At 45.6% G+C, this 21,631-nt stretch overlaps 1 protein-coding gene across 1 annotated transcript in view; it reads left to right on the top strand.

Annotated features, from left to right (window-relative positions):
- The window catches only part of COL22A1 (collagen type XXII alpha 1 chain), a 310,551-nt gene that overhangs the window by 151,131 nt on the left and 137,789 nt on the right, over positions 1-21,631 (top strand). Inside the window, exons 13-16 of the mRNA XM_054020800.1 lie at positions 10,063-10,116; positions 11,795-11,848; positions 17,044-17,097; positions 19,879-19,923. Of these exons, the coding sequence (XP_053876775.1) occupies positions 10,063-10,116; positions 11,795-11,848; positions 17,044-17,097; positions 19,879-19,923 (207 nt within the window). The remainder of the gene's footprint in view (positions 1-10,062; positions 10,117-11,794; positions 11,849-17,043; positions 17,098-19,878; positions 19,924-21,631) is intronic.

The raw sequence follows: 21,631 nt of genomic DNA on the forward strand, positions 1-21,631 counted from the left end.
CGTGCTTTGGAGGACCGTAAGTCAATCAATTCTAGCTGATCTTTGGCCTTGGTTTCTGTACTTTCCGCCAAAAATAGGTCTGCAAACAATACGAATGTGCTGGGGTTTTTCCTTTAACTTTTGAAACTCTTAGAAACGGTGATCAGTCAATCAAACAGATCTTGGGGCTGTTGAATGGAGTCGTTTCAGATACTGTAATGAGCTCAGTCAGTGCACACGGAAATACTTAGACCCAAATTTTCTCCCTCACTGACTCTCTTTGCACCGTCTGCTGTGCAAAGGGGTAGAAACTGGCCTCTTCTTCCCAGCAGGGGATATCCTAGATGTGGAAGAGTCACTACTGGGCATAGAGCTGACAGAGGTGACTTCAATGCCACTACCATCATCCTCTTTCAGAATCCCCACTGTAGGTGGTGGTAAGGGCTTGCAAGGGGGAATGGTCAAGGGCAGGAAAGGATGGACAGTATGCTGGGGACCGTTACTGTCTTGGCAAACTTTTCAGCAGCTCCTAGGCTTCTCTAAACTCTGCTGGGGCCAGGTCCAGTGCAGAGCTGGCTACAGAAATGGGAAGCTGTAACCAGCTACCTCATTCGCCTACCCCTACCTGCTGTACAAAGTCATTGGAAAGGCCGTTGGTTCACATCATCTGTTTTGCCCCACTCTGGTGATGCAGAGGTGGATCTGGCCTGTGGTCTTTCCATCGTACTCATAAGGAAGCACACAATGGACATGCTGGAAAATGATGCAGCACCTCCTCTCCCCAGGAACTCCAGAAGCCCTGGTGTTTCCTGGAGGCTCGGTGCCTCCTGGAGCTCCAGCTGGGGTCAGCGTGTGTGCCCAGTGAGGCTGGACCTTCCGGGACAATTGAGCTCTATGTATTTTCCCTGTGCAATGAATGAAACCATTACGGTATCTGTTTACAATATGGTAAGGGTTCTTAGTCAGCCTTTTATCAATTCCCTGTACATTAACAGCCTGGTTTTCCAGTGAGGCTGAGAGCACCTGTAGCTCCCATTGAACCCTGAAAATTAGACCATATGTCTTCTGTATTTATTAAATCAGAATGAAGTGCAGTGACTGAAGTGGGCTGTTCTTTTGTTTGGGTTTGTTGTGGGTTTTTTTTTTTCGTTTTGTTTTTGGACGAATGATCTAAAACAAACTCTTAGTTGAGATGAATTGCTGGTCTCCCGTAGAAGCATAAGGTAATGCAAGCTTTGATGTGAAATCTGCCAAGATATTAATAGGGTTTTAACCTCATTAAACTAATACAATTCTGCACCTGTGCTTTCAAGAATGCAGTCATCTGTGTTACCTCTGGTCAGCAGCTTTCGAAAGTGGAGCTGGGTGAAATATTCACTGCAAAAATCTCAAGCATCTAAATTTACCTGGCTTCGACTTCACAGAACATTCACAAAGTTTAATGAAATTTCTAAAAATGTCGATGAAATGTTGCATGGAAATATTTCCACGGATTGGCTGTTTTGTGACAAATTTTGAAAGCCTCATTCACTCCAAAATTCACAGGTTGTTACCTCTGAAAAACAAAAAGCTAGAGGAGGAGGAGGGGAAAGTGCTTGTGTCCTTCCAAAGCTACATGGTCTAATGCAGTGGCTCTCAACCTTTCCAGATAGCTGTACCCCTTTCAGGAGTCTGATTTGTCTTGCGTACTCCCACGTTTCACCTCACTTAAAAACGACTTGCTTACAAAATCAGACATAAAAATACAGAAGTATCACGGCAACCACTATTACTGACAAATTGCTTCCTTTCTCATTTTTACCATATAATTATATAATAAATGGATTGGAATATAAACATTGTACTTGCATTTCAGTGTATAGTATATAGAGCAGTATATGTACTGACTTTGCTCGTGCTTTTTATGTAGCCTGTTGTAAAACTCGGCAAATATCTAGATGAGTTGATGTACCCCCCAGAAGACCTCTGTGTACCCTTGGGGGTATGTGTATCTCTGGTTGAGAACCACTGGTCTAATGGATTAAATGCATGCCAGGGAACCAGGAGAGAGGAAGAGGTGGCCTTGGCACTAACTAGACCGAGACTCAGGAGACCCAGATTGAATTTTCATCTTTGAAACAAGTTTCCTCTGGGCCTTGAAAATACTAATAAAAACATGCACAATTTATGAAAAAAATACCGATGTGAATATAGTTCTGGAGAAAGGTGGCAGCCCTGCAGCCCGCTCGCAGCCAGAAAACGGTTTATAATATGGACCACAGCAGTGCAGAATTCCCCACAATTCTCATCTAACGAGCCTCAGTCCTGAACTGGAGAGACCATCTGTAAGGGGGAGACAATAGTTCATTTTCCTTTCTTGTTCAGCTCATGGCCTCTAACTGAGAGTGCCAATTAGCAGTGGTGGTTTTGTCATGCAGACTCTTCTCAGTTAGACTGTGACCATTACCTCACTGCAAAGAGGACATTGGATATAGTACAGATGAACGTTACTTTCAATCACCGGGCTGAACTAGGGACTGGTGGCACTCGTGGTGAATGATCCCTTGCCAATTACATAATCTTACAAGTGAGAGGTGGAAAAGACCTGTTAGCTCGCCCAGTCTGTGACAGTGCCAAAGGACGATCATTCCAAGCCTGTAACTCACCTAGTCTCATTGGACTGACTTTTGAAGGACTCCCAATGCCAGTGCAGGGGGCACCTCTACTAATGTTGGAGTGACTCGGTCAGAAATTCAATTTCATTGTTATTCAAATAAGAGGCACCTCCACATAAAAAAGGAACCTGTGTGAAAGAGACCACAAAAAGGATCTAGAATATGCACTGTCTAACATTCCCCCCATGCTCTCTGTATAAAATGGAAAAGTCAAGTGAATTACTGTTTGAATTGGAAGGCAGCAGGGCTAATTACAGTCTAAATGCATGTTTAGGGCTGATTTTTGCCATTACTTTCCTGTTTAGATAGTTCCCATCTCCGTTATCATAGGCCACAACCCAGAGTTTCAAATAAAATATGTGATTATAGGCCACAGCTGTTTTCAAGCTGAAGACATGTTTGTAAACTTGGCAGCTACGTGATGAGTTGCAAGTGAATGGGATAAAGGCAGATAAACATGACCTGTTAGCTTAAAAAAGTCACTGAGGGATTATTCATCTATTTCAGTGTCCATTGCATTGGCAGTCTAGGATTTGAGACTAACAAATAACTCTAATTCATTCCTTGACCCTTCCCTACACCTGCAAGCCACCTCCCTTCCTTTATTAAATCAGTTTGTTTCAACATACAGATGCATTCTGATATAAATTTTATGGTGAAACCCCCTTTGAACTAGATGATCCCAGTACAAAGCTTTCAGTACAGACGAGGCTTTCTTCTGGCAACTAGCAGAAGTTGCTAGATCACAGGCCCTGGTTCTCATGGGAGACTTTAATCACCCTGATATCTGCTGGGAGAGCAATACAGCGGTGCACAGGCAATCCAGGAAATTTTTGGAAAGTGTAGGGGACAATTTCCTGGTGCAAGTGCTGGAGGAACCAACTAGGGGCAAAGCTTTTCTTGACCTGCTGCTCACAAACAGGGAAGAACTAGTAGGGGAAGCAAAAGTGGATGGGAACCTGGGAGGCAGTGACCATGAGATGGTCGAGTTCAGGATCCTGACACAAGGAAGAAAGGAGAGCAGCAGAATACGGACCCTGGACTTCAGAAAAGCAGACTTTGACTCCCTCAGGGAACAGATGGGCAGGATCCCCTGGGAGAATAACATGAAGGGCAAAGGGGTCCAGGAGAGTTGGCTGTATTTTAAAGAATCCTTATTGAGGTTGCAGGAACAAACCATCCCGATGTGTAGAAAGAATAGTAAATATGGCAGGCGACCAGCTTGGCTAAACAGTGAAATCCTTGCTGATCTTAAACGCAAAAAAGAGGCTTATAAGGAGTGGAAGATTGGACAAATGACCAGGGAGGAGTATAAAAATATTGCTCAGGCGTGCAGGAGTGAAATCAGGAAGGCCAAATCACACTTGGAGTTGCAGTTAGCAAGAGATGTTAAGAGTAACAAGAAGGGTTTCTTCAGGTATGTTAGCAACAAGAAGAAAATCAAGGAAAGTGTGGGCCCCTTACTGAATGAGGGAGGCAACCTAGTGACCGAGGATGTGGAAAAAGCTAATGTACTCAATGATTTTTTTGCCTCTGTCTTCACGCACAAGGTCAGCTCCCAGATTGCTGCACTGGGCAGTACAGCATGGGGAGAAGGTGACCAGCCCTCTGTGGAGAAAGAAGTGGTTCGGGACTATTTAGAAAAACTGGACGTGCACAAGTCCATGGGGCCGGATGCGCTGCATCCGAGGGTGCTAAAGGAGTTGGCGGGTGAGATTGCAGAGCCATTAGCCATTATTTTTGAAAACTCATGGCGATCGGGGGAGGTCCCAGATGACTGGAAAAAGGCTAATGTAGTGCCCATCTTTAAAAAAGGGAAGAAGAAGGATCCGGGGAACTACAGGCCAGTCAGCCTCACCTCAGTACCTGGAAAAATCATGGAGCAGGTCCTCAAGGAATCAATTATGAAACATTTAGAGGAGAGGAAAGTGATCAGGAACAGTCAGCATGGATTCACGAAGGGGAAGTCGTGCCTGACTAACCTAATTGCCTTCTATGATGAGATAACTGGCTCTGTGGATGAGGGGAAAGCAGTGGATGTGTTATTTCTTGACTTTAGCAAAGCTTTTGATACTGTCTCCCACAGTATTCTTGCCACCAAGTTAAAGAAGTATGGGCTGGATGAATGGACTGTAAGGTGGATAGAAAGCTGGCTAGATCATCGGGCTCAACGGGTAGTGATCAATGGCTCCATGTCTAGTTGGCAGCCGGTTTCAAGTGGAGTGCCCCAAGGGTCGGTCCTGGGGCCGGTTTTGTTTAATATCTTTATTAATGATCTGGAGGATGGTGTGGACTGCACTCTCAGCAAGTTTGCAGATGACACTAAACTAGGAGGCGTGGTAGATACACTAGAGGGTAGGGATCGGATACAGAGGGACCTAGACAAATTAGAGGATTGGGCAGAAAAAAACCTGATGAGGTTCAACAAGGACAAGTGCAGAGTCCTGCACTTAGGACGGAAGAATCCCATGCACTGCTACAGACTAGGGACCGAATGGCTAGGTAGCAGTTCTGCTGAAAAGGACCTAGGGGTCACAGTGGACGAGAAGCTGGATATGAGTCAACAGTGTGCTCTTGTTGCCAAGAAGGCTAACGGCATTTTGGGCTGTATAAGTAGGGGCATTGCCAGCAGATCGAGGAACGTGATCGTTCCTCTTTATTCGACATTGGTGAGGCCTCATCTGGAATACTGTGTCCAGTTTTGGTCCCCACACTACAAGAAGGATGTGGAAAAATTGGAAAGAGTCCAGCGGAGGGCAACAAAAATGATTAGGGGTCTGGAGCACATGACTTATGAGGAGAGGCTGAGAGAACTGGGATTGTTTAGTCTCCAGAAGAGAAGAATGAGGGGGGATTTGATAGCAGCCTTCAACTACCTGAAGGGGGGTTCCAAAGAGGATGGAGCTCGGCTGTTCTCAGTGGTGGCAGATGACAGAACAAGGAGCAATGGTCTCAAGTTGCAGTGGGGGAGGTCCAGGTTGGATATCAGGAAAAACTATTTCACTAGGAGGGTGGTGAAACACTGGAATGCGTTACCTAGGGAGGTGGTGGAGTCTCCTTCCTTGGAGGTTTTTAAGGCCCGGCTTGACAAAGCCCTGGCTGGGATGATTTAGCTGGGAATTGGTCCTGCTTTGAGCAGGGGGTTGGACTAGATGACCTCTTGAGGTCCCTTCCAACTCTGATATTCTATGATTCTATGATTCTATGAAAGCCACATATGACAAGCTGCATACAAATTACTTCTGCAGCACTGTCACCCCAGGATCTCAATATACTTCACATGAAATATTGGAATGATCAGTGTAGACAGCACCTCCACAAATATAGAGTGCTGCATTTTGATCTTAGCATTAAGTTGTTGTCTTGTATATTTTGTTGTATCTGACTTGAGGGAGAGGGGATCTTAGGAGGACGTTTGAGTCATGCCTGTGTGTGGTGGAGTTGTTACTTGCAATAAACCCTTTGAATTCTATAAGTGAGTATTATGATACACACAATTTAGTCCTAAACAGGAAATGTGTTGTACTTCTAAATTGTGTTCCTAAGGGGCAGGATCACCAATTCAACTCCCTTGCCTCCTTTTTGATTGACAGATAAATCAACCAACTGTCTCTTTTCATTAAGGATGAAATTCATTTCTCTGCTGAGGGCCAGTACAGGCAGTATGCCCCCTTTAAGTCATGTTTTCAGGACCTCAGTGGGATGTAAGTGGCACATAGACCCTGTACAAACCCCTTTGCCTGAAAAATAAATACAAGTGAACAAAATCCATCCCTCCATCCCCAGTGAAAGCCTGTCTAATGTTTTTGTGTTTCTGTTATGCAGAGTACATCAGAACATTATGATCATTAAATTACTATTGTATTGACTCACTAAGACCTTGTCTACACTAGAAAGGATTTTCCAGTATCTCTACTGTACCATCAAACCCTCTGAGTGTAGGCACAGTTTATACTGGGGGGAAAAAAAGTCTCTGGGTATAATTTATATCAGTTGTCCAAGCAAAATAAGTTATGTTTGGCTAAGGACTTTTTTTTGCTGGAATGACTATGTCTACAGCAGGGCTTTTGCTGACACAGCTATGTGGGGTAGGGGTGTGATTTTACTCACTGTCCTAAATGACAAGCAGTGGCGGCTAAACTTAACTGTAGACCAAGCCTGATGCTTTTCTAATGCCCAATCTGGTCCCCAGTTTCTTCTCAAAGATTGAAACATTCACTTGGTCAAAGCACAGCTAGACAGTGCAATCCGCCCTTGTCCTTTTGTTAAGGCATCAGCAGCCGCTGATCCAGCCCTTGATTTGGCCAGGTCATTTCCACTGCTCTGAGGGATGGAAAGCAACTGGCCTGGGTTAACAATGAAAGTGGAAATCTACAAGCCTCCAGGCTGTAACCTTATAGCACCAGACAGGGTTGAGTGGGGCTTCCCCATTGAAGGCACACTGTTAGACCTGCCTCTGGAGATAGGTGTATTCCTGCACTTCACTCACGACAGGAAGGTGAGAGGGGCTGCTAAATGATCGTTCAGACTGGAAGGGAACTCCAATCACTAATGCAATCTGCTCTTCGTGCACCTCTAGGCAGATATCCTGGGGTTCACGGGGATCCCAGGTGAAAAAGCTGTTCTGCTTGGTACGCCGGAGCCACCTTCTATCTTGTTCTTCTAATGCTTTCAGTGACATGGCTCAAGCTTTCATCCACTTAGGAGCCAATGTACTGGGTGCTTCTGGGAGGAGGAGGAGAAGCTGGGTGCCAAAATCCTGCATGCAGATTGGCTATCACCTGCCAGACTGACACAAAGAGGAACGAAGACACCTCCATTCATCCATGCTAGTGTTGCCCCATCATGGAAAACAAATAGTGAGGAAAGAGGATTTTGTTTCCTGATTCCTCTACTCTGAAAAGGAAAGGGAAGGAAAGTGGTGGCTCTGGGGCTGGGAAGGGGGAGTTTTGCTGATAAGAAACTACCTTCTTACCTATGTTGCAAGCTTTTGTGTCAGGAAACAGCAGTTCCTTCCCAGGTATATTGACCTCGCTGAGCAAATGATTGCCTTGAACATCAAATTTGCTATTTGCTGGTTTTTTGTCTCATTAGGGACAGGGCCGGCTCTGGGCACCAGCAAAACAAGCTGGTGCTTGGGGCGGCACATTTTTAGGGGCGGCATGGCCGGCGCCAGAATGCCGCCCCTAAAAATGTGCCCCAGCCACCCTAGCTCACCTCCGCTGCTGCCGCTCGCGCACCACAGCGCGCGAAACAGCTGATTCGCGCACCGCTGCTCCCCCTCCCTCCCAGGCTCTCAAACCTGGGAGGGAGGGGGAGATTCCGAGCGGCCGCAGCGTGCGGAACAGCTGATTCGCGCGCCGCTGCTCACCCTCCCTCCCAGGTTTGAGAGCCTGGGAGGGAGGGGGAGACTCCAAGTGGCCGCGGCGCGCGCGCCGCTTCTCCCCCTCCCTCCTAGGCTTGAGAACCTGGGGGGAGGAGGCAGGGCTGGGGATTTGGGGAAGGGGCGGAGCTGAGGCGGGGCCGGGGGTGGGGTAAGAAAAAAATGGTGGGGGGGCGGCCAAAATTGTATCTGCTTGGGGCGGCAAAAATCCTAGAGCCGGCCCTGATTAGGGAACCATTCAAATAGAGCAGATCTGATCTGTTTTCCCTTCCCTGCCCCCTCTTCCCCGCATTAGAAATTCCAAACTAAGGCTCTCCATGAAGGTTCAGTTTGCATGAAATCTGATAATGAAAGTAATGACTTTACTTTATGTATATGCAATAGATACTTTGCTGAAGCCAGCTATTATTAACCCCTAAGAAGTGCCGTATATGCCGTTAAATAAATAAAGGGTTAGATTCTGTCTCTCTGTCTCACATTGATTAGTACCTTCCTCCACAAATATATTTTTTGAAGTCAATGGTTCCACTCATGGAGTAAATGACTAGAAATATGAGTAAGGTTGGCAGAATCTGGCTCTTGATTTATTGGTGTTGTGTGGTGTGTTTGTATCAGTATATCTCTGTGTGTGTACATATGCACAAAGGCAACCTTCCCAGGTAATATATGCATAGGCAACCTTAATTCTTGCATCTTGAGACTTCTGAGTGCTTGACTTTGCAATCTTAATTTATTTAATGTATTTTTTTATATGCCATTTCCTAGGTTTTTAAACAAGCAAACTGAAAAACAAACACACAAAAACAAACAAACAAAACCTTAACAAAAAAAACAAAACAACAACAGAAAGTCCATCACATGCAACCACATTGTCTCCCACATGGTTTAAAACAGGGGTTCTCAAACTGGGGGTTGTGACCCGTCAGGGGGTCACAAGGTTATTACATGGGCGGTCGCGAGCTGTCAGCCTCCACCCCAAACCCCACTTTGCCCCAGCATTTATAATGGCATTAACTATATTAAAATGTGTTTTTTAATGTATAAGGGGGGGGTCACACTCAGAGGCTTGCTATGTGAAAGGGATCACCAGTACAAAAGTTTGAGAACCACTGGTTTAAAAGCCAGGTCAATCTTTTTAGACTTCTGACTTTTGAGCTTCCAGAGTAACTGTTGGCAGTAGAAAGTTGTCATCTCCTATGTGGGCTAGCCAGTAGAAGGAAATGAGGTACACATTTTACCAGTCGGATTCCTGGCAGTGGCTGACAGTAAAGGGATGTTGAGACTCAGGGCTGGTCTGTATGAGGAAATAGCCCAGAATAGCAATTGCAGAATACCTGCTCTTGAATTAGCTCTCCATTGTTCAAATGGAATCTTTGGAGAAATTAGCAGCCAGACTCTAATAATGTCTACTGAACATGTGCAAATTGAGAGGTTTTGGGGCATATGAGCCGGCAAAAGGGGAGGGATATTTACAGGAATATCAAAAGGTGACATCCATCCCCATGAAATCTCAAGTCCTTGCTGCAATGCACGGAGGCACCAGAACATCTCAGCAAAACAGGGGTGAGAATGTTTTTAAGATGGGTCAAACAACATATTTTTCTGTAATTGCATTCTTGGAAACAACTGATCCTTTTTGCCTGAAAATTTCCAAAAAAAGTTTGCCTGAAGCAGACACCTGGGATGGAACAGTTTGGCCTGAATGGTTAAAATTTGGCAAGTTACAAACAACTGAAATGGGGTTGGGAAGACAAGGGGTAACAGTAATAAGATGGCAAGGTTACACGTGTTATTACTGCAGTGGTTTTATATTGTTTTCTTTTTAAATAAGTTAAATGAACAAGGATATTGGCGAGTCCCTAACAGCTCACTTGCTGACCAAGGAGTGTTAATGTTGGCAGTGGGCCCTCTTGAGACTGTAAACAGTAGGTGCTCACGGTGAAGTGATTTTTCTCCTCGCCTGTTCTTCCCTTGCTGTATTACTCATGTCTTTGTGCTTTCAGCTGATGTTAATATTATGCTGATGCTGGTTCCGTTGTGTTGCAGGGATCCCCAGGCTCACCTGGCCCCCCCGGGAGGGACGGAGCGAAAGGAGAAACCGTAAGCTTTTCTGTTCCTTCCTTGTAATCCTTTCCTTTCAGCGTGAGGCAGGCAGTGGAAATCAATCTCTCTTGAGTGGGATGTGCCTCAGGGATTTGTGTGGCCATTTTAGCAGGAACAAAAACAAATGACAGGAGGTTAATGACCTCAGCATTGTCCCTTACATGTTCACAAAGACTGTGGACTTCATAGGGATTAAGCATATTGAGTGATTGCAGGGGCAGAACTGTTACAATTCATTAAGCTGTGAGAGGGGGACGCCTGGCAGGCTGCAGTTTGGGACTAAGAACTGCAGGCACAAAACTCAGCCATTTGTTTCACCCCAAAGGGCTACCAGCCTGTGAAGATGGTAGGAATGGAGAATGCCTGGAGAAGGGCAACAGGGAAGCCAATGTTGGCATCCCAGTCACAAAAGCAGAAGATTGAACATCTCTCGGTGATGCATACGCTGTTAAAAGCTCAGGGATTGGGGACAGCTGCAGGCTTTGCAGGAGGAAACTCAAGCATGCTGGATAAAATGCCCTTAGCCTGAATGTTGCAGAAGGGGACAAATGTCCAAGCATTTTCCAGCACCCTTTATGGGTGTACTTTTCTCAGTGTGTCACTAATATTTTAGCCCTGCCCTCCGGGCCTCTTACCTCCTACCTCAACCACTTCTATGCTTGAATCATCTGCCCATTTAACCTCTTCTCTTACCTCCCTTTTGCTAATTTGCATTCTTTGCCTGCCTCCCTGTTTGCTGTTCCTGGTGCAGGATCCCATCGGCCAGGTAGCCCTTGCTCCCTGGTGGTAGTTTGGCAGCAATTGAGGAGAACTTCGGTAAAGGATTCCTTTGGGAGGTCAGACATACATGAACTAATAACAGGGAAGGGGTACATAGCAGAATGCTCTCTTGCTTCCCATCCCTGTCATGCTGTGTCTGGAGGTAGCCCAATTCTGCCACCCACAGTGTTTTTTGAGAGGTACTCCCAATATTGCAGGCCATTAGAACATCCCAAAATACCTTTCCGAATCAATGCAACTGTATCATATTGTACATGAAACTGATCTGGGGGTGATATATGGCGACATGGTGTCCTAACATCATAACCTTCCACTGCCCTGATATGATGGGTTCATTGCACTGGCCCGACTGTTAAAGATCACATTTGTGGTGTAGCCTTTAGAGGCCTGACCAATTGTAAATCCTAGGTGGCACGAGCCCTGGAGATGACATTTTGTTGCTTAGGAAGCTGCCTGCAAAGAGCTAATGAATGTCCAAATATATCAATGGTATATTTACTTTGGTCTGGTCCCATTATGGTTCCTCTTGAGAAAAAGCACACTGTGGACTTCAGGAGCTACCCCTCTTTCCAGAAGCTGAGAATGGGCAACGGGGGATGGATTACTTTATGATTACCAGTTCTGTTCATTCCCTCTGGGGCACCTGACATTGGCCACTGTCAGAAGACAGGGTGCTGGGCTAGATGAACCTTTGGTCTGACCCAGTATGGATGTTCGGATGTTCTTATGTTCACATGACCTGTGGAATGCGAGCACTGGAGGCAATGTGGAGCTTCCATCAGTAACATCCTTGCATCCTTCAGCGGTGGCTCTTTTTTGTACCTTCCCTAAACATTTCAAAATTGAATGCAGGCATTTGAAACCACACAACTAACTCATGTGCTTTTCGTTACAGGGAGAACCAGGGCAGCCGGGGGCATTTGGACTGCCTGGTCCAGCGGGCCCTAAGGTGAGTCTCTTCATTCGCTCTAAATCCACACTTGTATTTCCTGCCTTGACGTTATGTGTACCTCTGGTTTCTTGGAATTGATTTGTGATTGTTATTCTTTGCACGCTCCCTAGTGAGGGAACAAGCTCCCAGTGTTAGGATAATGGACATTGCCTACAAAATATTGTTAAAACATCAGTAAATCCATCCATGCTCCCAGGAAGGGAGGTGAGTGTTATCATCCCCATATAACAGGTGGAGAGAGAGTGACTCAGAGAGCATAAGGCCTGAATTGTCAAATCTCCACTAATTTTGGGTGCCTCAGTTTGTGCCAATTCGCAGTGACTTGGCAATGTACAACTTACAACAGCATTTACATCCCCTCTGGATTTGGTTCAAAGAATGTCTTCAGGAGTCTGGATTCAGTAACGCCCAGCTGAGCCCTACATTGGGAACAAGCGGTCCATTTCCTGGACACTACTGTGCTAATAAGCGATGGTCACATCAATACCACCCTATACCGGAAACCTACTGACCGCTACACTTACCTACATGCCTCCAGCTTCCATCCAGGACACACCACACGATCCATTGTCTACAGCCAAGCTCTAAGATATAACCGCATTTGCTCCAATCCCTCGGATAGAGACAAGCACCTACAAGATCTCTATCAAGCATTCTTAAAACTACAATACCCACCTGCTGAAGTGAAAAAACAGATTGACAGAGCCAGACGAGTACCCAGAAGTCACCTCCTACAAGACAGGCCCAACAAAGAAAATAACAGAACACCACTAGCTGTCACCTTCAGCCCCCAACTAAAACCTCTCCAGCGCATCATCAGAGATCTACAACCTATCCTGAAAGATGATCCTTTACTCTCACAGATCTTGGGAGACAGACCTGTCCTCGCTTACAGACAACCCCCCAACCTAAAGCAAATACTCACCAGCAACCACACATCACTGAACAAAACCACTAACCCAGGAACCTATCCTTGTAACAAACCCCGATGCCAACTCTGTCCACATATCTATTCAAGTGACATCATCATAGGACCTAATCACATCAGCCATACCATCAGGGGCTCGTTCACCTGCACATCTACCAATGTGATATATGCCATCATGTGCCAGCAATGCCCCTCTGCCATGTACATTGGCCAAACCGGACAGTCTCTACGCAAAAGAATTAATGGACACAAATCTGACATCAGGAATCAAAATACTCAAAAACCAGTGGGAGAACACTTTAACCTGTCTGGTCATTCAATGACAGACCTGCGGGTGGCTATATTACAACAGAAAAACTTCAAAAACAGACTCCAAAGAGAGACTGGTGAGCTAGAATTGATATGCAAACTAGACACAATCAACTCCGGTTTGAATAAGGACTGGGAATGGCTGAGCCATTACAAACATTGACTCTATCTCCCCTTGTAAGTACTCTCACACTTATTATCAAACTGTCTATACTCGGCTAGCTTGATTATCACTTCAAAAGTTTTTTTTCTCTTAATTAATTGGCCTCTCAGAGTTGGTAAGACAACTCCCACCTGTTTATGCTCTCTGTATGTGTGTATATATATCTCCTCAATATATGTTCCATTCTATATGCATCCGAAGAAGTGGGCTGTAGTCCACGAAAGCTTATGCTCTAATAAATTTGTTAGTCTCTAAGGTGCCACAAGTACTCCTGTTCTTCTTTAAATAAGGAAGTGTTATTTATTCCTTCTTCTAACACAAGAACTTCTTTAAAATACAGCCAGCTCTCCTGGACTCCTTTCCCCCTCATGTTATTCTCCCAGGGGATCCTGCCCATCAGTTCCCTGAAGGAGTCAAAGTCTGCTTTTCTAAAGTCCAGGGTCTGTATTCTGCTGTTCTCCTTTCTTCTTTGTGTCAGGATCCTGAACTCGACCATCTCATGGTCACTGCCTCCCAGGTTCCCATCCACTTTTGCTTCCCCTACTAATTCTTCCCTGTTTGTCAGCAGCAGGTCAAGAAGAGCTCTGCCCCTAGTTGGTTCCTCCAGCACTTGCACCAGGAAATTATCCCCTACACTTTCCAAAAACTTCCTGGATTGTCTGTGCACCGCTGTATTGCTCTCCCAGCAGATATTGGGGTGATCAAAGTCCCCCATGAGAACCAGGGCCTGCGATCTAGTAACTTCTGTGTTTACAAATTCTTCTTACTGTGTTTATGTACAGTGCTTAGCACAATGGGGCCCTGATCTCGAGGGGGTCCTTTAGGCGGTACTGCAACATGAATAATAACAATAAAGCAGTATGATTATGTCTGTATGTTCAATAGATGGAAATGCATATAGCACTATGGGCTGGGAAGCATGGGTGTTTATGTGATGGCTATGATGGGCATGTACCACGTGTAGCTTAAATACATTCTGACAAAGTAATGGCAAGCATTCACTGTAGAGAAGTGAGCTCTGCCACCCAGCTCTCTCTCACCTGCCCTGATTAAATATAAACCGATCATCTCCTTTCACAGGGACTTTTATTTATGTGGCGTCCTTTGGCTGGATTTTGGGCTCTGCTGTTTTAAGAAGGAATCCCAATTTTGTTGACTGTGCATTAAAATAGAAATTACTAATGGTATAAAAAAACCCTGAGCCGTCTACTGACTACATTTATATATAAGCGTAGAGCCGGTAACTGGGATTATAAAGGAGGTGGCATTGATAATTGTAAAGGTCACGTCTCCTATTCCTGCTGTAATGGTTGTTTTTTTGTCAGATCACTTATCTTTATTTAGCAGCACCTTTGTGGTGAGGTTGAGCTCTCCGGGTTCTGCTGCAGACTCCAAGGAGAGTTAACTGGGTCCCAGTGGTTCCCAGGTTCAATCAGTCTTCATTTACCCCCAGCTAAGCAGGAGAAGCTCACAGACAACCATTCAAGCACTATAGATGCATTTCAGGAAACTCAGTGAGCTGCTAAACTACTTGGCTGAGGGATTTTCCAGTCTCTTGCCTTAGGGTCAATCTTATGCATTTATTTTTTCTTTTAAGGACAAAGTGAACAATTGTTGCAGACTTCAGTAACTGTACAGTGAAACTTCCAGGGGCACAGCTAATGGCACTACAGCCTTCTGGTTATAGTACTTCATCCCCAAAGGACTTAATCCCCCTCTGATTACTGAGGATGACAGTAATGAAATCCCCTCTGATATAAGAGCCAAGAATGCCAATACAAATCTAATAAAAGCACCTTTTTGTTTTCGTAAAAAATGTAATGAGGTTAACTGCTTGCGCTGCTCAGTGAGGTCTCATGGGGACATTCCTGCTGTACTCCTAGCTCAACTCCTTCAATGTTACAAATGTTCTCTCTCATCCAATTTTGTGGGTAAATTTAGTCCTTGTCAGAATGAGGGGCTGATCTTGCTGGCTCGAGCCAGATATAATGCAAACAGGGGCTGTCAAGCTCCCCCCCTCAAAACCCACTCTCGCCTTGACCTCCTGCTATTCCAGTTCATGGCCTCTGATTCTATCAGATTCTATGGTGGCTTTGGGATGGGAAGAAACATCCACAGAAGAGGGGGAAGAGGCCCCTTGACTGGGGGAGAGAAAGCAAAGAGAAGGTACCCCCTGTCCGCCTGAGGCCCCTCAATGGGGGGGAGGAAGCCACACACACACTCGTCTGCATGAGTCCCTGCACCACAGTTTAGCAGCTGCGCGAGGCCTCATAAATGTGCTTGAATCTATTTATAAACCTAGTCACAAGTCTGTACCATGGTTGGCCTCCCTGGCTAGCACAGTTCTCAACCACAGTATGGCTGTGCTAATAAGTTCTTCTTTCTGTGAGTGGTCTAGGGCAGGGTTTCAGCTAATATTTTGGTGTTTTAAAATATAACTCCCCCTCTGGGCAAACTGAGCTATAGCCTCACTCCCCAAAACGGTGATTGGTACTTGTGGAGCAGAGTCCTGCCGTGTAATGTCCCTGCCAGAACCATGCTACTGAATGATGTTTGAACTTGCACTGTTCACATTGTGAGGCAAGCAGGGCCTGCAACACCACCATGTTCCTGGTCATTTGTATTTGAATCTTGGTCACCAACGGTGAACACGTAGGTCCCCCTCGTGCACATCGCTCTCTGCGGGTACACCCTGCATCTCCGCAGGCTTCTTGTAGGATCGGGGCCTTCCTGAACTAACCCTCGTTTTGATGGCTTCAGTTTGCTGGAAATATCAGTGGCTGGAAATCGTCAGCGTAAGCTGAACATGAAGGCTTGTTCTTTTCGAAGCTGCAGCCTTATGAGTTAGGAAGATCCAAATTTGGAGTTAACATAAGGGAAATGAATGTCCAATGAACTAGCAACCAAATCAGTTGGTCCAACAGTGCAATCTCAAAACACTCAGGGCTACATTCACTGATGTGTGTGTCTGTTTTGCGTCGATCTTGTGGGTAGATTCCCCCCCAGCAAAGAACACCACCTCCTGCACTGTCCCACCTGCAGCCAGCTGTGTTATGGGCACAACATGAGAGCTTGCTGCATTGGCTAGCCCCATCTGGCAGATGGCACCAAAGAGACTGGGGGGGGCAGATTCATAACTGGCTCCCACCCCACCCCGACATAAGTGCACCTAAGAACCTGGTCTTTCATTTATGAACTATGTATTGGAAAACACAAAGAGAGAGTAATAACAAGTTTGAATCCCATCTGTCACTCTCCTGCCAAACATAAGAACACAAGGTGATGCCATGAACTTGCTTGCATTGTATGTGTTTCTCTGAACTCTGGGGCTTGCTTATCACCAAGAACTAGCTTCTACTGTCAAACATGCTGCCTTTATGGGTGTGTGTCTCATTCATACTGTTTTCAGAACGACTCCACCTCGCCCAGCCAAGAAAGGGGGAAGTGCCAAATTCATGTAATTGGCCCAATTAACAACAGCTGATACAGAAATCTGCACGTGTCAGTTTGTCTTTAAGTGGCAGGTCTGAAAACCAAGTGGTAAGACCACAAAGAGCTTGGTGTGACACCAGTGCTGGTGTCTGAACACTGGGAGCAAAGGGAAAGGTTTGAGCTTCATTGTGGGTGCATAGCTGGGAGATGGAAGAACACTCGAGGCATTTTGTACAGATCCCCAGAGAGGCCAGCTCAGCATCTCACAGGAAGTGCCTGTTTAATTCCTGACTACGTTATTTATTGCTTTCTCTTTTGAATTAACCAATTGTCTTTTTCAATGTTTTATTTCCTCCCCAGGGATCTGAGGGCCAGCCAGGTCCACCAGGAATTAAAGGCTATGTCGGAGCACCCGTAAGTCATGATTCTCTGGTTACATTGTATTAGCTAAACAATCCTTGAATCTGGAAACTTCCCCCACATTTTCAAAGTATTCTGCACAACTGACTTTTCCATATGAAAATCTAGAGATGCCCAACTCTCCACTACGTTCCCACAGTGAAACTTCCGCGATTTCTGGGGAATTACTTCTGACTTATTCCAGATATGTGTAAGATCGGCATCAGGCCTGCAGAGAATGGTATTTAGGAATTGCTAGGAAACCTAACATTTTGGATGGGTTGCTTTGAGCTAGCTTGTGTGCCACCATGTAGCAGTATTCACACTGCAATGTTATAATGTTGTGTCTTGTGATGCAACATTAATACATTGCTTCACAATTGGATCACAACACACTGCAATGTGACCTCATGACATAATGATGTTTTGAGAAAGCTATTTTGGAACCCTTTAGGGCCCTGTATATTAGACTTGTAGGACATGGGATTACCCTGTGGAATTTGCATCAAGCCCCAGAAAACCGGGACAGGTATCCAATTTGCAACCCAGCCTCCTGGACCCACCTTAGCAATGACGTGGGCACTGTACAGGCTTACCTAAGTGTACTGTGGGGTGTACTGACTTGACTGTGTGCAGCAGTGCGTTTAAATGGAATGTCAGATCTGCTAATGCCTTAAAAGGCTCCCTGTACTGGTTGACTTGTTCCTTTACAACTCACCAGATAGAGGCCTGTGTTTTCGGAGAAGGTTGTGAATTTTCTTAATGTTTACCTGACAACTGTGGAGTCTATAGGCCTCCTGGGTCTAAAACCAATGAAAGTAAGAAGAGAATCTGGTGGTTTGCCTACGCCTGGCTGTGGATCAGTATAGTATCACTACCCAACTGTCTGAAAAGTAAAGGGGTGTCTGCCTAAATTGTCTATTGAGCTGCAAACAGGCGCAGCAGTGCCTGGGCAGATCCCAACAAAGTGTTAATAGCGCAAGAGGCACATTTGAGGCAAGTGAGGAGAATGTTTTCCTCCTGCCTCTTGAACCGCCCTGTTACGGAAGGAGGACAGCTCCGCCGTGCAGTACATGCGGCGTTGCTCATAATCTGTTGGTAATGACCCCATTCGTTTTCATCATCAAGCTGGCATTTGGTGTGTGCGGTTAGACCAGAGCAGGGCTATAATCATATGCTCTGATGCCCAAGTGGGCCCCAAGGTACTAGTGCACCAGAGTGGAGTCATCTTTTTTTAACCTCTTCCACTCTGCTTTGAGAAGTGGCTGGGTAGGACTTTGCTTTCTAGAACAGGATACTGCAGAGTTCATTTTTGCTCCTCCTGTTTGTCTCTCTCAGTGAACTCAACTAACAGCATCTGCTGTAGCTAAGATAAAATTAAAAGAGCTATATGAATCACGTGCTACAGGGCACCACATGAGTCAAGGAGGAAACATCTCCACTAGCACACAAAATTAGGTGCATCACAGTGCCTGAGGTAGATTGTGCATTGTTTGAAATCATTTGGCATTGGCCACAAGACATGAGGTGGGATGGTCAGTTTCTTTCTGGTCCGGTAATTCTTAAGACCCAGAAGGCTTTTGTGACCTCACAATTGGTATAACTCCATGGCAGTATTGAAAGATAGAATACATTTGGAGGTGCCTCGGATCTCATGAATGAAAGGCATTTGGAGGGGACACTCCAGGACTTAGTGATTCTACACTAAGCACTGACAATTATACCTCTCCATACCCCTGCCAATAAGCTGCCGAGAAGACAATGGATACGCTTTGAAAGTGAACCCCAAGGAGAACTCAAGTGCATTACATCTGCCTGACTTTCTCCCAGGCATGTTTGCACACATTAAACCCCTGGAGAGGCATGGGAAAGGAGGAAAAAAGAGAGATGGGGAGAGAAAGCAGAGATTGTGTTATGGAGTGTCAAGTGTGCAATGCAAACAAGTGACTTTATCCCAAGAGAGAAGAGCAGGTTTTTCCAGCTGGGCAATTTGATCACAAATATACTGTCAGACATGGACAGGCTTGTCCAGCGTTTGATTTCACTCAAGTATGTCCTGAAATCTTAACAGAATCTAACCTGTCCTGTGGACCAAACAAACCTAGGCAGGCAGTTCTCATTAATTTTCAGCTAACCGAGCTGCACTGTAATGTGGAGATGAGTGAAGTATTAAAATATGAATTCACCAGAGTGTAAAACATTTCATACACGAGCAGTTCCTGATGGGTCACCATCGACTGAGTGTGCATGTCTTGTTGCCGTAGGGTTTCCCTGTTGTTTGCTCAGTTGCTACAAAAGAAGTAAACTACACCTACAATACAATGTGACTATTCACAGGAAAGGTTAAATCTCTCCCCCCCTCCCCTTTATTTGATCACTTATAGGTTTGTCATCAATGTTATGTGTGTAAAGTGCTGCCGTCCAGTTATCTGAGACACAGCAAACCCTTCGGCTTCCAAGTTAATTGGAAAGCTCTGGGTTGCACTCTGTGCCCAAATTAGCTTCAATGGAATGTCTCTCACTAACAGGGCTGGGCGAGGCCCTGCTGAGTTGGGATTATTCAACAGCTGTCAACACTCAGTGATACCTGCTACTGTACCCACTTCATTCTCCTTACCCACAGTTTCTTGCACCACATCGATGTGACATCCTTGCTTGTTTACAGGGCAGATTTTTCCAGGAATGTTGTCCTTCACTGCCAGAGGATCAGTGACTAACCCGGCTCCTTCTCTGAGGAGGAAAATATGGACCATGTTGGATGAAGATTTGTAATTTCCCTCTTCTTTTCATTTTTAGGGTCTGCAGGGAGAAAGAGGAGAAAAGGGAACTCGAGGAGACAAGGTATCACTAGAGCATGTCAGAGCTACTGCCCAGGAAAGTGCTATGTTGTTCTCCCTCTTTGCCTTTTGCTATGTAAATGAATGTAACATTGCGGAAGGGTGCGAGGCTGATACCCCAGAGGCTCAGGTTTACAGCCCCTCCTCGCACTGCCCGGCACACAGCTGTGAGCTGAAGTGACCTCTCACAGGGGTGAAACAGGAGTACAGAATCCCAGCCTGTTCATTCCCTGGGTGTCTCTGCTAAGAACGCCAACAAAGGTGTCACTTGGAGTGGCAGCTGGGGCATGTGCTCCTGTGATGTGTTCACAAGGGGTACCACCCACATAAGAGATGGTAATGACCTTTGGATGCTACTGACCACAGCTGAAATTGGTAACCTAAAGATAAAGGGATTGCCACCCACTTACCAGCTCCTTGAACCATCCAGCGTTCTATAGCCCTTATTTTGTCTCATCACGACAAACACACGCTCACATGGGTTGCTGGCTTTGCTACATCAGGTAAGGAGTCAGGATTTCGTGTGTGTGTGTGTGTGTGTGTGTGTGTGTGTGTGAATCAGCTGCTTTCCCAGTCCAGCGTTCCAAAGAAGAGGCATCGTTTTCAAGTGCTTTTCTCCAGGCCTTTTGTGTTGGTGAATTTCCTTCTATTTCAGGTAGGGTGCAGGGCGCTCGGCTGAGTCTAATTGTGATGAGGTGACCGACTGAAGGACTCAGGTGCTTCTCGAGCCATCACATTCATCAAGTAGTGTCTTTTGTTACTCTCTGCCACCAAAAATAAATGCACAATCCACAGTCCTCGGCCGCCTCTGAGGAGCACGCAATGCAACTCAGGAGGTTGGGCTGCTAAGGTGGCTGTGAGCTCTTTTTATCCAGGGTGGGCTGCAGGTCACTGCCCTAGTGTAATTTAAACCTGTGGCTACTCCAATATATAAGTGGCTGTCAGTGCAGCAACTAGAGATTGATGGGGCACAGGGATTCCCTGGCTGGTAACTATTAATATCCCCATTTTATGGATGGGAGGCTAAGTGGCTGGTATAGCTGGGATGAGAACTCACTACCTCTTGGCTCCCAAGCCTGTGCCAGTCAATTCTGGGAGTTTGGCAAGGCCTTTTTCTGTTAGCTGGGGAGTTTGACCTGTGTTTGGGCTCCCTCTACTGATAGCCAGCTGTAGGTGCATTAGTAGAGCGTCATCAGTAGAGCAGCACACGTATACACACACACACACACACACAAAATCGGGGGGAATAGTTGACTCACTAAAAATGCAATTTCAGTTGAACTTGTCAAATAAAAAGGAGGGTAAAATTCCCCAGAAGTTGAAACATTCAGTTTAGACATTTATGAAACTAAACATGTTGACTTTTCATTTGAAATAATGGTTTATTTTGAAATTTAACTAGATTTTACTACACAAAAAGGGTTAAAAACACCCCAAAATGGCCCCTGAACTCCCCCGCCCCAAAATCAATTGTTGGCCCAGCTCTGGTCATTAGTCCCCAATCCAGCCTGATTCCCATTTCTCTCTCTTCCCCTATTGGCCAGTGCTCTGTTCCCAACATCCATGTGGTTGTTTATCATAAAGTTGCCATTATTCCCTTTCATTTGTTCTGTATTCACCATTGCAACTGGGCACATGCCCATTATCATGTAATCATTCTCATGCCTTCGCCCCCGGAGTTCAAACCAGAGGAGATGTGTTGTGTCTAGCCA

Source organism: Malaclemys terrapin, chromosome 2 (genome assembly GCF_027887155.1).
Source record: "Malaclemys terrapin pileata isolate rMalTer1 chromosome 2, rMalTer1.hap1, whole genome shotgun sequence".
NCBI lineage: Eukaryota > Metazoa > Chordata > Testudines > Emydidae > Malaclemys > Malaclemys terrapin.